Source organism: Sapajus apella, unplaced genomic scaffold (genome assembly GCF_009761245.1).
Source record: "Sapajus apella isolate SASKATOON/1434 unplaced genomic scaffold, GSC_monkey_1.0 scaffold94, whole genome shotgun sequence".
NCBI classification, from domain to species: domain Eukaryota; kingdom Metazoa; phylum Chordata; class Mammalia; order Primates; family Cebidae; genus Sapajus; species Sapajus apella.
This window is the reverse complement of record NW_022437034.1, coordinates 4,457,207-4,470,824: the sequence shown is the minus strand read 5'-3', so window position 1 is coordinate 4,470,824 and position 13,618 is coordinate 4,457,207. Positions and strand designations below refer to the sequence as shown.

The 13,618-nt window shown below is 38.0% G+C and overlaps 1 protein-coding gene across 8 annotated transcripts in view; it reads right to left on the bottom strand.

Annotated features, from left to right (window-relative positions):
• FAM149B1 (family with sequence similarity 149 member B1) overlaps window positions 1-13,618 on the bottom strand; it is a 57,935-nt gene that overhangs the window by 12,558 nt on the left and 31,759 nt on the right. For 7 of the 8 annotated variants that reach the window (XM_032256351.1, XM_032256347.1, XM_032256348.1 and 4 more), the window contains one exon: window positions 556-680. In XM_032256351.1, coding sequence (XP_032112242.1) covers window positions 556-680 — 125 coding nt within the window. The remainder of the gene's footprint in view (window positions 1-555; window positions 681-13,618) is intronic. The other variant, XM_032256349.1, reaches the window with a different exon arrangement.

Below are 13,618 nucleotides of genomic sequence, written 5' to 3'. Positions count from 1 at the left end.
CTAAAAATACAGAAATCAGCTGAGGTACTTGGAAGGCTGAGGCACAAGAACTGCTTGAACCTGGGAGGCAGAGGTTGCAGTGAACTGAGATCACGCCACTGCACTCTAGCCTGGGTGACAGAGTGAGAGACTGTTTCAAAAAAATAAATAAAAAATAAACAGGTGGGCCAGGTTGAGAGAACAAGGAAGGAAAAAGCCAAAAGGAAGGAGGCATTCAAAGGATGATGTAAAGGCCATAGAGAATCTAAGATGAGTCCTTTTTATTATCCTCCATTCTTGCCAAAACAGACTTAGGCTGACCACATGGTTAATTCTTGATTGCACAACTTATGGATACCTCCTCAGAAGAGCTGACTGAGAAGTATTTATCAACTCTAATTTGCTATTAATATTTTAAACTGAAACTGACCAATGCAAAGAGTCACTGGATTATTATGATAAACACATAACTGTACTAAAAAAATACTAAGAAATCATACAAGTAAGGCAAACAACAGCAAATTTCCTCTGGTGAGAATAGCTCTGGGGTCTCCAACTGATCCTTCTGGGGCTTACCGGATTTGAGATAATGGACAGCACCTTAGACTGTGGCACTCGCGGTAACACCAAAGGGTGTGGTTCACTCAGCACACAGGAACTTTCTGAATTGGGTCTGGTAACTGCAACATTACTCTCATCATCTGGGCAAAGGAATAGAATCTATTATCCATGGATAATCTTCTGGCCCATAGCAACAGTATTGTGAAAAAAATATCTCTCCTGAGAATTCATAGTTTTCACTTATTTTTGCAGTGCAATTTTATACCACCTGCATGATTCAAAAAAACCCCTCAAACCAAGACTAGTTGAAAGTGGTTTCCCAGGCTGATGATGCCTATTGGTACCTGGCGAAAGGAGAAAAATCTCTCTAGAGCAAAGTTGTCCCACACACCTTTGGAGTTGATGGAAATGTTTTATAACTGTGCTATTCAGTGTGGTAGCCACTACCCTCCTGTAGCTATAGAGCACTTAGCATGTGGCTAGGTAGTGAGGAACTTAATTTTAATTTTAACTGATGGCCAAACATGGCTGATCCCTGCTCTATTGGACAGTGTAGCTCTAGGGGAGCCTTCATTAATCCAGACCTCAATTTCGACAGGTAAAGCTCTGAGATTAGAAACTACTGTTAAGAATCACATCCAGAAAGAAACAAGGCATCTTGAAAAAGAGCAAGCAAAAACAACATAATCAGATCAGCAAGGATTTCAGAAATTGGAATTGACAGATATAGAATGTAAAACTAAAGCAGAAACAGAAAATATGACTAAGAGCAAGACACCATAAAAATGACCAAGCAGGCTGGGCATGGTGGCTTATATCTGTAATCCAAGAACTTTGAGAGGTGGAGGCAGATTGCTTGAGGCCAGTAGTTCAAGACCAGCCTGGGCAACATAAGGAGACCCCCATCTTTACACAAAAAATTAAAATTAGCTAGGCATGGTGGCACATGCCCTTGGTCCCAGCTACTTGGGAGGCTGAAGTGGGAAGATAACTTCAGCCCAGGAGGTTGAGGCTGTAGTGAGCTGTGATGGCACCACTGTACTCCAGCCTGGACAACAGAGTGAAACCCTGTTTCAATAAATAAATAAAAATTAAAATTTTCTTCATAAATTTAGACTTTAAAACTGTCTTGATTAAAAGTTAAAATGATTACAAAAAGTTATAAATACATGATTACATTTCATCAGAGTTTTATATACTTTGAGGTTATAGTTCACAGACCATGTAGTCCTACTGCATATATTGCAAACCTGCCTGTAGTTTGGCCTTCTTCTTCACACAGAGGTCGGAAAAGTTGCTCTGATAGTAGAGGTAGGTTTGTACCAGTAACTGTCAGTTTGTTCTAACAACAATGAACCAACTGGTCCATGACAAAGCCAAAACTGCAAGTGTTCTCTTTCTATACTTCCAGGTATTCCAATAAAAAGTAATGACAACAGCTCACATTTACTGAGCTCTTACATATTCCAGGAACTGCTCTATATACTTTGATGTAACTTATTTCTTAACCCTATGAAACAGGTATTAGTATTTATACTCATTTTATAGATAAACTGAGGCTCAAAGAAGTTAAGCAACTTGCCAAGGATGTAGATAAAGTTAGTGTCAGAGCCAGCAGTCAAACCCAGTTGTCTGGCAACGTAGTCTGTGCTTTAATCATTAAATAACATTGCTTCTAATGGGGATCGCATTTCAGAGCAGGGTTGGCAAACTATGGCCCATGGGCCAAATCTGGCCTGCTACTGAAAAAAATATATATATATTGTGGCAAAGTACCCGTGATTTACCATTTTGCCATTTTACACTCATGTCACTTAACAGCAGGGATACATTCTGAGAACTGCATCGTTAGGTAATTTTGTCATTGTGTGAATGTCTGAGTGTATTTACACAAGCCTGGGTGGTACAGCCTATTACGCACCTAAGCTAAATGGTATATAGCTTGTTGCGCCTAGGCACAGGCCTGTACAGCATGTTACTGTACTGAAAACTGAAGGCAACTATAATTCAATGGTATTTATTTAAACAAGCCTAAACAGAAAAAGTACGATAAAATTATGGTACAAAAGATAAATTATTGTACACTTGCATAGGGTGCTTACCATGAATGGAGCTTGCAGGAATGAAAGTTGCTCTAAGTGAGTCACTGAGTGAGTGGTGAGTGAATGTGAAGGCCTGGGTCATTACTGTACGCTACTGTCTATAAATGCTGTATACTTAGGCTACACTACATTTTTAAAAAATTTCTTTTTCTTCACTAAATTACCCTTAGTTTATTTTACTTTTATAATTTGTAAATTTATTTTTTTAAATTTTTGATCCTTTTGAAATAACAGCTTAAGACACAAACACTGTACAACTGTATACAAATATTTTCTATTTCCTTATTCTGTGAGGTTTGCCCATTTTTAAATTAATTTTTACTGTTTAATCTTTTTTGTTAAAATCTAAGACACAAACACACATATTAGCCTAGGCTTACTTGATGTAAACTTACTTTGTATTTTTTATTTATATATTACTCTTCAATAAAAACTTTTTTTTCCTTTTACTCCTGGCAAGCTGTGATTCAATAAAAAGTTTAAAAATGTGTTTGTTGGACTTCTCCTTCCAGCCAAGATGGAGTAACATGAACTGGGTTTACTCTCCTGCTTAAAACAACGAATAAAACAAACAATGGCTTTCAAGACACTGTACATCAAATAATGGAGGTTCATAAACCATGAGATGATAAACAAATGAGACTAGACCTGCAATTGCCTTGAAAAAGTTTCTAAGATAAGGCATAAAGAGAGGGAACTGGCCAGGAACAGTGGCTTAAGCCTGTAATCCCAGCACTTTGGGAGGCAGGTTGGCGGATCACGAGGTCAGGAGTTCAAGACCCGCCTGGTCAACATGGCGAAACCCCGTCTCTACTAAAAATACAAAAATTAGCCAGGCGTGGTGGCACATGCCTATAATCCTAGCTACTCAGGAGGCTGAGGCAGGAGAATCACCTGAACCTGGAAGGTGGAGGTTGCAGTCAGCTGAGATTGCACCACTACACTCCAGCCCAGGTGACAGGGTGAGACTCCGTCTAAAAAAACACACAAAGAGTGGGAACTGAGGCACAGCCTGGTAACTCCCTGAGTTGACAGTCCAGAGACCAAGGCAGCTAGGATTCATAGAACAGAGTATCTTAGAGAAGAGAAATATACAGGAAGAGAACCCATGGTATCTGCAGAGGGTGGGGCATCATTTGAGCATTCAAAATATACTGATCAGTGCATGTATCAGAAGCCACCTGAGGCTAGGGGAAATAAAACTGAAAGAAGGGAACAGTACCTGCTGCTCACATGGAACAAGGAATACTGCCTGTTCCTACCCTCCAAACCAGACAAACTCAATTCATGGAGCACTGGACGGAATAGATCTTGCCCCAGTAGATGGGAAACAAATTGGCTCTAGACTGAATATTGTGCCAGACCTAACAAATCATAAAAGAAAGACCAGAATGGATCAAACTGTTTGCAAGTAACTTAATAGCATTTCAGAACAAAGCTCAAGAAAATATGCAGGAATAAAAATAAAAAAAGAAATTCATCCCTTAGGTAACATTCACAATGTCTAAAATCCAATCAGAGATCACCAGGCAGGAAAATACAAGCCATAATGAAGAGAATATAAATAACTGAAACCAACCTAGAATCAACAGATAGTCAAGTTATTCCATTATTCCACATTTTCAAAAAATCAAATAGAGGCATGGAAAATATATATGTCTTTCTGAAATCATACTTTGAGATGAAAATGAAAATATCTTACATGAAATTCCCTAAATGAGCAAATTCAACACTGTAGAAGAAATGGTTAATGAACTTGATGGCAAAACAATAGAAATTACCCGGAATGAAATACACAAAGAAAAAACATAAAAAAAAATTTTTTTAAACATGAGTTATCTGAGGGATAAACAGTGATCAAACAGACTAATTTGTAAGTGACTGAAGTCTTGATAGAGGATGTGGGACAGAAAAAAAAATCTGAAGAAATAATTGCTGAAAGCTTTCCAAACAATGAAACAAACCTACAGCTCTATGAAGTTCAACAAACTCCAGGCAGAAGAAACATGAAGAAAACTACATTAAGGCATATCATAATCAAATTGTTCAAAACCAGTGATAAAGAGAAAATCTTAACAGCAGCCAGAAAGAAAAAACAAAACCAAAACATGCACACAGGAACAAAGATAAGGATGACAACAGACTTCTTTTCAGAAACAATGGAAGTGAGAAGAAAATGAACAGCGTTTTAAAATTACTAGGAGGCAAACTATTGACATAGAGTTCATAAAATTATTTTGCAAAAATGAAAGCCAAATAAAAGAATTTTCATATCTACAAAAGAAACAATTCACCACTAGCAGACACACATACAAGCAATGTTAATGGATACTCATCAGGCTGAAAGAATTCAAAAAAATTTTTTTAGATAAGATTCATATAACATAAAATTCACCATTTTAACCATTTTAAAGGGTACAGTTCAGTGGTTTTTAATATATTCACAGTGTTGTACAATTATTACCACTATGTAATTTCAAAAAATTTCCATCACTCTGAAAAGAAACACGGTACCTCTCAAATTCCCTCTTTATCCATTCCCTGGCTACCTCTAAACTACTTTCTGTCTCCACAGCTCTGCCTGTTCTGGATATTTCATATGAATGGAATCATACAGTATACATGGTGCTTTGTGATTGTCTTCTTTCATTTGGCATATTTTCAAGGTTCATCCATGTTGTAATGTATCAGTACTTAGTTGCTTTTTATGGCTGAATAATATTCCATTGCATGGTATACTAGTCTGCTAGGACTGCTGTAACAAAATAGCACTGATTGGGTGGACTGCACAATGGACATTTATTTTCTGACAGTTCTGGAGGCTAGAAGTCCAAGATCAAGGTGCTGTCCTGGTTTCGAGGTGGCCACCTTCTTTCTGTGTCCTCACATGGCCTGTTCTCCACATGTGTGTAGAAACAGATCTCTGGTGTCCCTTCCTCTTCTTACAAGGACACCAGCCCTGTTGGATTAGGAGCCCACTCTTATGACTCCACTTAACCTGAATTACCTCTCTAAAAGTGCTGTCTTCAAATACAGTCACTTTAGGGTTGTAACATAAGAATTTTAGGGGGGAAACAATTCATCCCATAACATATGGATAAACCAAAATTGTGTTCATTCATCAGCTGATGGACATTTGAGTTGTTTCCACTTTTTGGCTCTTGTGAATAATGCTGCTATGAGCATTCATATACAAGTTTTGTATGGACATACGTTTTCACTTCTCTTGGTTATATACCTAAGAGTGGAATTTTCTTGGTCTTTTAATAATTTTATGTTTAACATTCTGAGGAGCTGCCAAATTGTTTCCACAGTAGCTGCAGAATTTTATATTCCCACTGCAATGTGTGAGGGTTCCAATTTCTTCCTATCTTTACTAACACTTGCATTTTTCCTTTAAGAAACAAAATTTAATTAAAAAGGTATATACACATAGCCATCTTAGTGGGCATAAGGTGGCATCTCATTGTGGTTTTGATTTTCATTTCCCTAATGACTAATGATGTACAACATCTTTCATGTGCTTATCAGTCATTTGTATATCTTCTTTGGAGAAATATCTATCCAAATCATTTGCCCATTTTTAAATTGGGTTGTTTGAGCTTTTATTATTAAGGTATAGTTCTTTACTCCAGATACTAGATCCTTATTAGTTATATGATTTGTAAATATTTTCTTCCATTTTACAGGTTGTCTTTTGCTTCCTTGATTGATAACATCTTTTATGGCACAAAGTTTTACATTATGATGAAGTCCAAACTATCATTTTTTCTTTTGCTGCTCACGCTTTTGGTGTCATATCTAACAATGTATTATCATATCCAAGGTTATGAAAAATTACTCCTTTGTTTTCTTCTGAGTTTTATAATTTTGGCTCTCAAATTTAGGTCCTTGATCCATTGTGAGTTGATTTTTGTATATGGTGTGAAGTCAGAATCCAACTTTATTCTTTTCCATGTGAATATACAGCTGTTCCAGCATCATCTGTTGAAGAGGCTATTCTTCTCCCATTGAATGATCTTGGCACCCTTGAAAACTAATTGGCCACATATGTGTGGGTATATTTCTGAGTTTTTGATTCTATTCCACTGATCTATTTGTCTGTCCTTACGCCAGTTCCACACAGCCAGTTTTGATTACTGCAGTTTTGTAATAATTTTTTAAATCAGGAGGTATGAATCCTCTAACTTTATTCTTTATAAATACCGTTTTGATTATTCTGGGTCATATTTCCATATGAACTTCAGGATCAACTTGCCCATTTCTGCAAAAAAAGGCAGCTGGAATTTTGATAGGGATTGTACTAAAACTGTAGATCTATTTGGGGAGTATTGCCATTTTAACAATATTAAGCCTTCCACTCCATAAACATAGGATGTCTTTCCATTTCTTTAGTCTCCTCTACATTCATTCTATAATATTACAGTTTTCAGTGTGGAAGCCATCTTTTTTTTTGAGACAAAGTCTCCCTCTGTCGCCTAGGCTGGAGTGCAGTGACATGATCTTGGCTCACTGCAACCTCCGCCTCTCAGGTTCAAGCAGTTCTTCTGCCTCAGTCTCCCGAGTAGCTGGGACAACAGGCACCCACCACCATGCCCAGATAATTTTTGTGTTTGTACTAGAGACAGGGTTTCACCATATTGGCAGGAGTCTAAGATAGACAAGAAATTTTGTGAAAAGATACACATATGTGGCTTTTGTCTAATTTAGTGAACCCTACTGATACCATGGAGAGCAATAAAGTTTTTGAGAAAATTATTTCAATAGAAAAACTGCCAATCTGGACTAATAGGACAGAGTCAGTACAAAATGGAAGAAGGTTGTCAGACCCCACCCCCAAATTGTACGGCAGTAAGCAGCCTGATAAAACTACTTAGCTATAAACATGTGCTACCTTTCATGAAAAAAGGAAAGATCATTGAGAGGGTGAAACCAGGCCCCTGAGAATGGAGCAGAGAACTGCAGAGGATGAGTCCCAGGTCTTGAAACTTAGTCATGGAACTCCCAATATTTTTTACCCAGCTAGATTTCAGAATTGCTATGAACCCTTTTTTTACCTTCCATTCCCCGCTCCTTTTAACTGTACTGTCTATAACTATTATCCTTTGCCTGTCCCACTCTTGTATGTTGGGCGTGTTGGGGGTCAGACAGCTTGTCTCTATAGTTTCACAGATCTACAGATGGAGAGAAATTGTGTACAGAACCTGTACTGAATGGATTACATTTAGGAACATCATCCACACCAGGACCTGATTTAGATGATAAGATTCTGGATCTTTGAGCTGATGCTACAATGGGATGGGACTCTTGAAAACCTTGGGAGTGAGGTGAATATATTTTGCATGTGGGAGAACATGACTTATTGGGGCATGTGGTAGAAAGACTCTAAGATGGCCCCTGCACGATTCCTACCTCTTGGTGTTCATGCCTATATGAAATCCCCCCACTTTGAGTGTGAGCAAGACTTATGACTTGCTTCAGACCAATAGATAATGGTAAAGTGATGGGATGTCATTCCCATGATCATGTTATATAGGCTTTTGTCGTTAGTTCAATAGCTCTCAGTCTTTCTTCCTGCCTTTGAAGAATAAAGCTCACATAAATACTATAGCTGTAAGGAACTGCATGCTTCTAAGAACATATAAAAGTATAAGTGGCTCCTTCTCCAGTTAAGTCACCACATGAGAGCCCAGCCTGACCAACACCTTGATCACAGCCAGATGAAACCCTAAATAGAGAACTACCTAAGCTGTTGCTGGACTTCAGACTCACAAATGTGTGAGGTATGTTGTTTGAAGCCACTGTTTGTGATAATTTGTTGAGCAGCACAGAAAACCTATATAAACAATCCTTAACAAGTGAAATGTATATCTAACTACAACCCAGCCATTCAACTATGAAGAATTTACCCAATGGAAAAAAATTGTATGTCCCCAATTTATTTTACAGTAGTGTTTCTAACACCTTTACATGTAATAGCCCAAAGCTGAAAAGAGCCTACTGGCCATCAACAGATAAACAAATTGTGATACAATGGAATACTACTCAGCAATAAAAAGGAATGATACACAATGAATCAGTGATGAATCTCAAAAATCATTATCCTGAGTGAAAGAAGCCAGACAAAGAGAACATGATTCCACCCACATGAAACTCTATAAAATGCAGACTAATCTACAGTGGCAGAAAGCAGATCACTCTTTTTGTGATAATCACTTTGGAGATGTGGAGATACGCAAGGGCAGGAGGGAGAGATTGAAAGGCATAAACTTTTGGGGGTGATGGATATGTTCCTTATATTGATTGTGGTGATGGTTTCATGGGTGTATACATAGTTGAGAACTTATAACACACTTTAAGTGTGTAGTTTGAGGTACTCCACCCTCCCTGGTGGCAGGCCGAAGGTGCATTTTGAGAGTTTAATACAGGCATGAGCCACCACACCCAGCCTTGTTTTTCTAGTTCCTTGAGTTGTGATGTTAGGTAGTTGTGATCTTTTTACTTTTTTTAAATTAAAAAAAATTTTTTTTGTAGAGACGAGGTCTCACTATGTTGCCCAGACTAGTCTCAAACTCCTGGCCTCAAGCAATTCTTCTGCCTTGGCCTCCCAAAGTACCAGGATTACATGTGCGAGACACCATGCCCAGCCATCTTTCTACTTTTTTGATGTAGGCATTTAATGCTATAAACTTTCCTCTTAGTATTGCTTTTGTCTCTCCCAGACAGTTTTTGTCTTGAAATCTATTTTGTTAGCATGGTGGCTCATGCCTGTAATCTCAGCACTTTGGGACGCTGAGGTGGACAGATAACTTGAGGTCAGGAGTTCAAGACCCGCCTGGCCAACATGGCAAAACCCTGTCTCTACTAAAAATACAAAAATAGGCCGGTTATGGTGTTGTGCCCTGCAATTCCAGCTACTTGGGAGGCTGAAGTAGGAGAATCACTTGAACCTGGGAGGTAGAGGCTGCAGTGAGCCAAGATCATCCCACTATACTGCAGCCTGGGCAACAGAATGAGACTCCATCTCAAAAAAAAAAAAAAGAACTAGTAAAACAAGAACAAACCAAACCCAAAGTTAACAGGTTAACAGAAGAAAGGAAATAACAAAGACCATAGCAGAAATAAATGAAATAGAGACCAAAAAAAAAAAAAATTACAAAGGATCAATGAAACAAAAAGGTGGTTTTTGAAAAGATAAACAAAATTGATTAATTACTAGATAGAATAAGAAGATCGAAATAAACACAATCAGAAATGAAAAAGGAGACATTACAACTGATACTACAGAAATACAAAAGATCATTAGAGAGTATTTTAAGCAACTATACACTTATCAACTAGAAAACCTAGAGGAAATGGATAAATTGCTGGAAACAGAACAACTGACTGAGGTTGAATCAGAAAGAAACAGGACTCCTAAACAGACCAAAAATGAGTAGTGAGATTGGATTGGTAATAAAAAATCTCCCAACAAAAAAAAAAATCCTAAAAACCAGATGGGTCTGGGTGCAGTGGCTCATGCCTATAATCCGAGCACTTTGGGAGGCTGAGGCAGGCGGATCACTTGAGGTCAGGAGTTTGGGCCTGGCCAACATGGTGAAACCCCATCTCTAGTAAAAATACAAAAATTAGCCACGTGTGGTGGCATGCACCTGTAGTCCCAGCTACTTGAGAGACTGAAGCAGAAGAATTGCTTGAACCCAGAGGGCAGAGGTTGCAGTGAGCTGAGATCACACCACTTCACCCCAGCCTGGGTGACAGAGTGACACTCTGCTCCAAAAAAAAACCCAAAACTGGAAAACAAACAACAACAACAACAAAAACCAGATGGATTCACAGCCAAAAATAACAAAAGCCTAAAAATCAGATGGATTAAAACAAAGAAACAAACAGATGGATTCACAGTTGAGTTATACAAAATATACAAAGGACTACTACCAATCCTCCTGCAACTATTCCAAAAAATCAAAAAGGAGGGAATTCTCCTTAATGCATTCTATGAGGCCAGTATAACTCTGATACCAAAAACAGACAAAGACGCAATGAAAAAAGAACAATGTCCCTGATGAATATAGAGGCAAGATTCCTCAACAGAATACTAGCAAACTGAATCCAACAGCACATCAAAAAGATAATACACCATGATCAGGTGGGATTTATCCCAGAGTTGAAAGGATGATTATTTGATTTATATGCAAATAAATAAATGTGATACCTCATATAAACAGAATTAAGGACAAAAAACAAATGATCATCTCAGATGCAGAAAAGGCACTGGATAAAGTTCAACATTGCTTCATGATAAAAGTCCTCAACACACTATGCATAGAAGGAACATACCTCAACATAATAAAGGCCATATACAACAAACCCATAGCTAGCATTGTACTTAACAGGGAAAAATTGAAAGCATTCCCTAAAACTAGAACAAGACAAGGATGTCCACTTTCACCACTCTTATTGAACAAGTCCTTGTCAGAGCGATCAGGCAAGAGAAAATAACAAAAGGCATCCAAATTTGAAAAGGGGAAGTCAAATTGCCCTGTTTGCTGATGGTATGATCTTATATACCTGAAAGACTCTATCAAAAAACTTAGATTTGATAAATAAATTTAGTAGTTTCAGGATACAAAATTAAGACCCAAAAATCAATAGGGTTTCAATACACCAATAATGATCTAGCCAAGAACCAAATCAAGAAAGCAACTCACTTTACAATAGCTATAAGAAAATAAACTATCCTTGGCTGGGCACAGTGGCTCACGCCTGTAATCCTAGCACTTTGGGAGGCTGGGGTGGGTGGATCACCTGAGGTCAGGAGGTCTTTTTAAAAAAAAAAAAAAGAGAGAAAGAAAATAAACTATCCAGGATTATATTTAAGCATGGAGGTGAAAGAGCTCTATAAGGAAAACTATAAAACACTGACTAAAGAATTCATACATGATACAAACAAATGGAAAAACTTTGCATGTTCATGAATTGAAAGAATCCATATTGTTAAAATGACCATATACATCAAGCAGTCTACAGATTCAACACAATCACTATCAAATTACCAATGCCATTTTTCACAGAATTAGAAAAAAATACTAAAATTCACGTGGAACCAAAAAGAGCCCAAGTAGTGAAAATAATCCTAAGCAAAAAGAACAAATCTGGAGGAATCACATTACCTGACTTCAAATTATACAAGGGTATAGTAATCAAAACAGCCTGGTACTGGTATAAAAACAGACACTCAGACTAATGGAATGGAATAGAAAATGATTAAGCCATATACCTACAATCAACTGATCTTTGACAAAGTCAACACAAATATACACTGGGGAAAGGAGTCTATTAAATAAGCAGTGCTGAGAAAACTGGATCCATATCTCTCACCATATATAAAAATTAACTCAAGATGGATTAAGGACTTAAATCTAAGACCTGAAACTATAAAAATCCTAGAAGAAAACCTAGGAAAAACTCTTCTGGACATTGTCCTGGCAAAGAATTTAAGACCAAGTCTTCAAAAGCAAATGCAATGAAAACAAAAATAGACAAATGGGGTTCAATTAAACTACAAACCTTCTGCATAGCAAAATAAATAATCAACAGAATAAACAGATAACCTACAGAATGGCAAAATGGCAAAAATAAATGTGCAAACTATGCTTCTGACAAAAGACTAATATCCAGAATCTACAAGGAATTCAACTCGGTAAGAAAACAATAAATAACCCTATTTAAAGTTGCGAGAATTAATGTGAATTGCAGGACACATTGATCATCCAAAAACAAACAAACAAACAAAAAAACCCTATTTAAAAGGGGAAAAAGAACATAAGCAGGCTGGGCATGGTGGCTCACGCCTGTAATCCCAGTCCTTTGGGAGGCCAAAGATGGGCAGATTGCTTGAGCCCAGGAGTTTGAAACCAGCCTGGGCAACATGGTTAAACCCTATCTCTACAAAAATATACACAAAATTAGCCAGGTGTGGTAATGTATTCCTGTGGTCCCAGCTACTCAGGAGATTGAGGTGGGAGGATCACTTGAGCCCAGAAGGTCAAGGCTGCAGTGAGCTATGACTGTGCCACTGTACTCAGAAAGAGAAAGAGAGAGAGAGAGAGAGAGAGAAACAGGACATGAACAGACATTTTTCAAAAGAAGACATAAGCATCCAACAAACATATGAAAAACGACAGACGTTGGCAAGGATGCAGAGAAAAGGGAACACTTACATAGTCTGTGGGGAAGTAATTTAGTAGAGCCTTTATGGAAAAGAGCATGGCGATTTCCCAAAGAACTAAAAATAGAACCACCATTTGATCCAGCAACCCCTCTACTGAGTATATATGCAAAGAGAAATCATTATATCAAAAAGATACTTATAGCTGGGTGCAGTGGCTCCTCATGCCTATAATCCCAGCACTTTGGGAGGCCGAGACAGGTGGATCACCTGAGGTCAGGAGTTCAAGACCAACCTGGCCAACATGGTGAAACCCTATCTCTACTAAAAATACAAAAAATTAGCTGGGCGTGGTGGCATGCACCTGTAATCCCAGCAACTCAGGATGCTGAGGCAGGAGACTCGCTTGAACCCAGGAGGTGGAGGTTGCAGTGAGCCAAGATTGCGCCACTGCACTCCAGCCTGCAAGAGCGAAACTCTGTCTCAAAAAATATATATTTATTCACACTCATGTTTATTGCTCCACTATTCACAGTAGCAAAGATAAGGAATCAACCTAAGTGTCCATCAAGAGAGGACTGGATAAATAAAATGGAGTATACATATACTAAGGACTACTACTTGGCCATACAAAAGAATGAAATCATGTCTTTTGAAGCAACATACATGGAACTGGAGGCCATTATCCTAGCAACATAACTCAGAAACAGAAAGTCAAATACCACATGTTCTTACTTATAAGTGAGAGCTAAACAATGGTACATATGGACATACAGAGTGGAATAAGAAACACTGGAGACTCCGA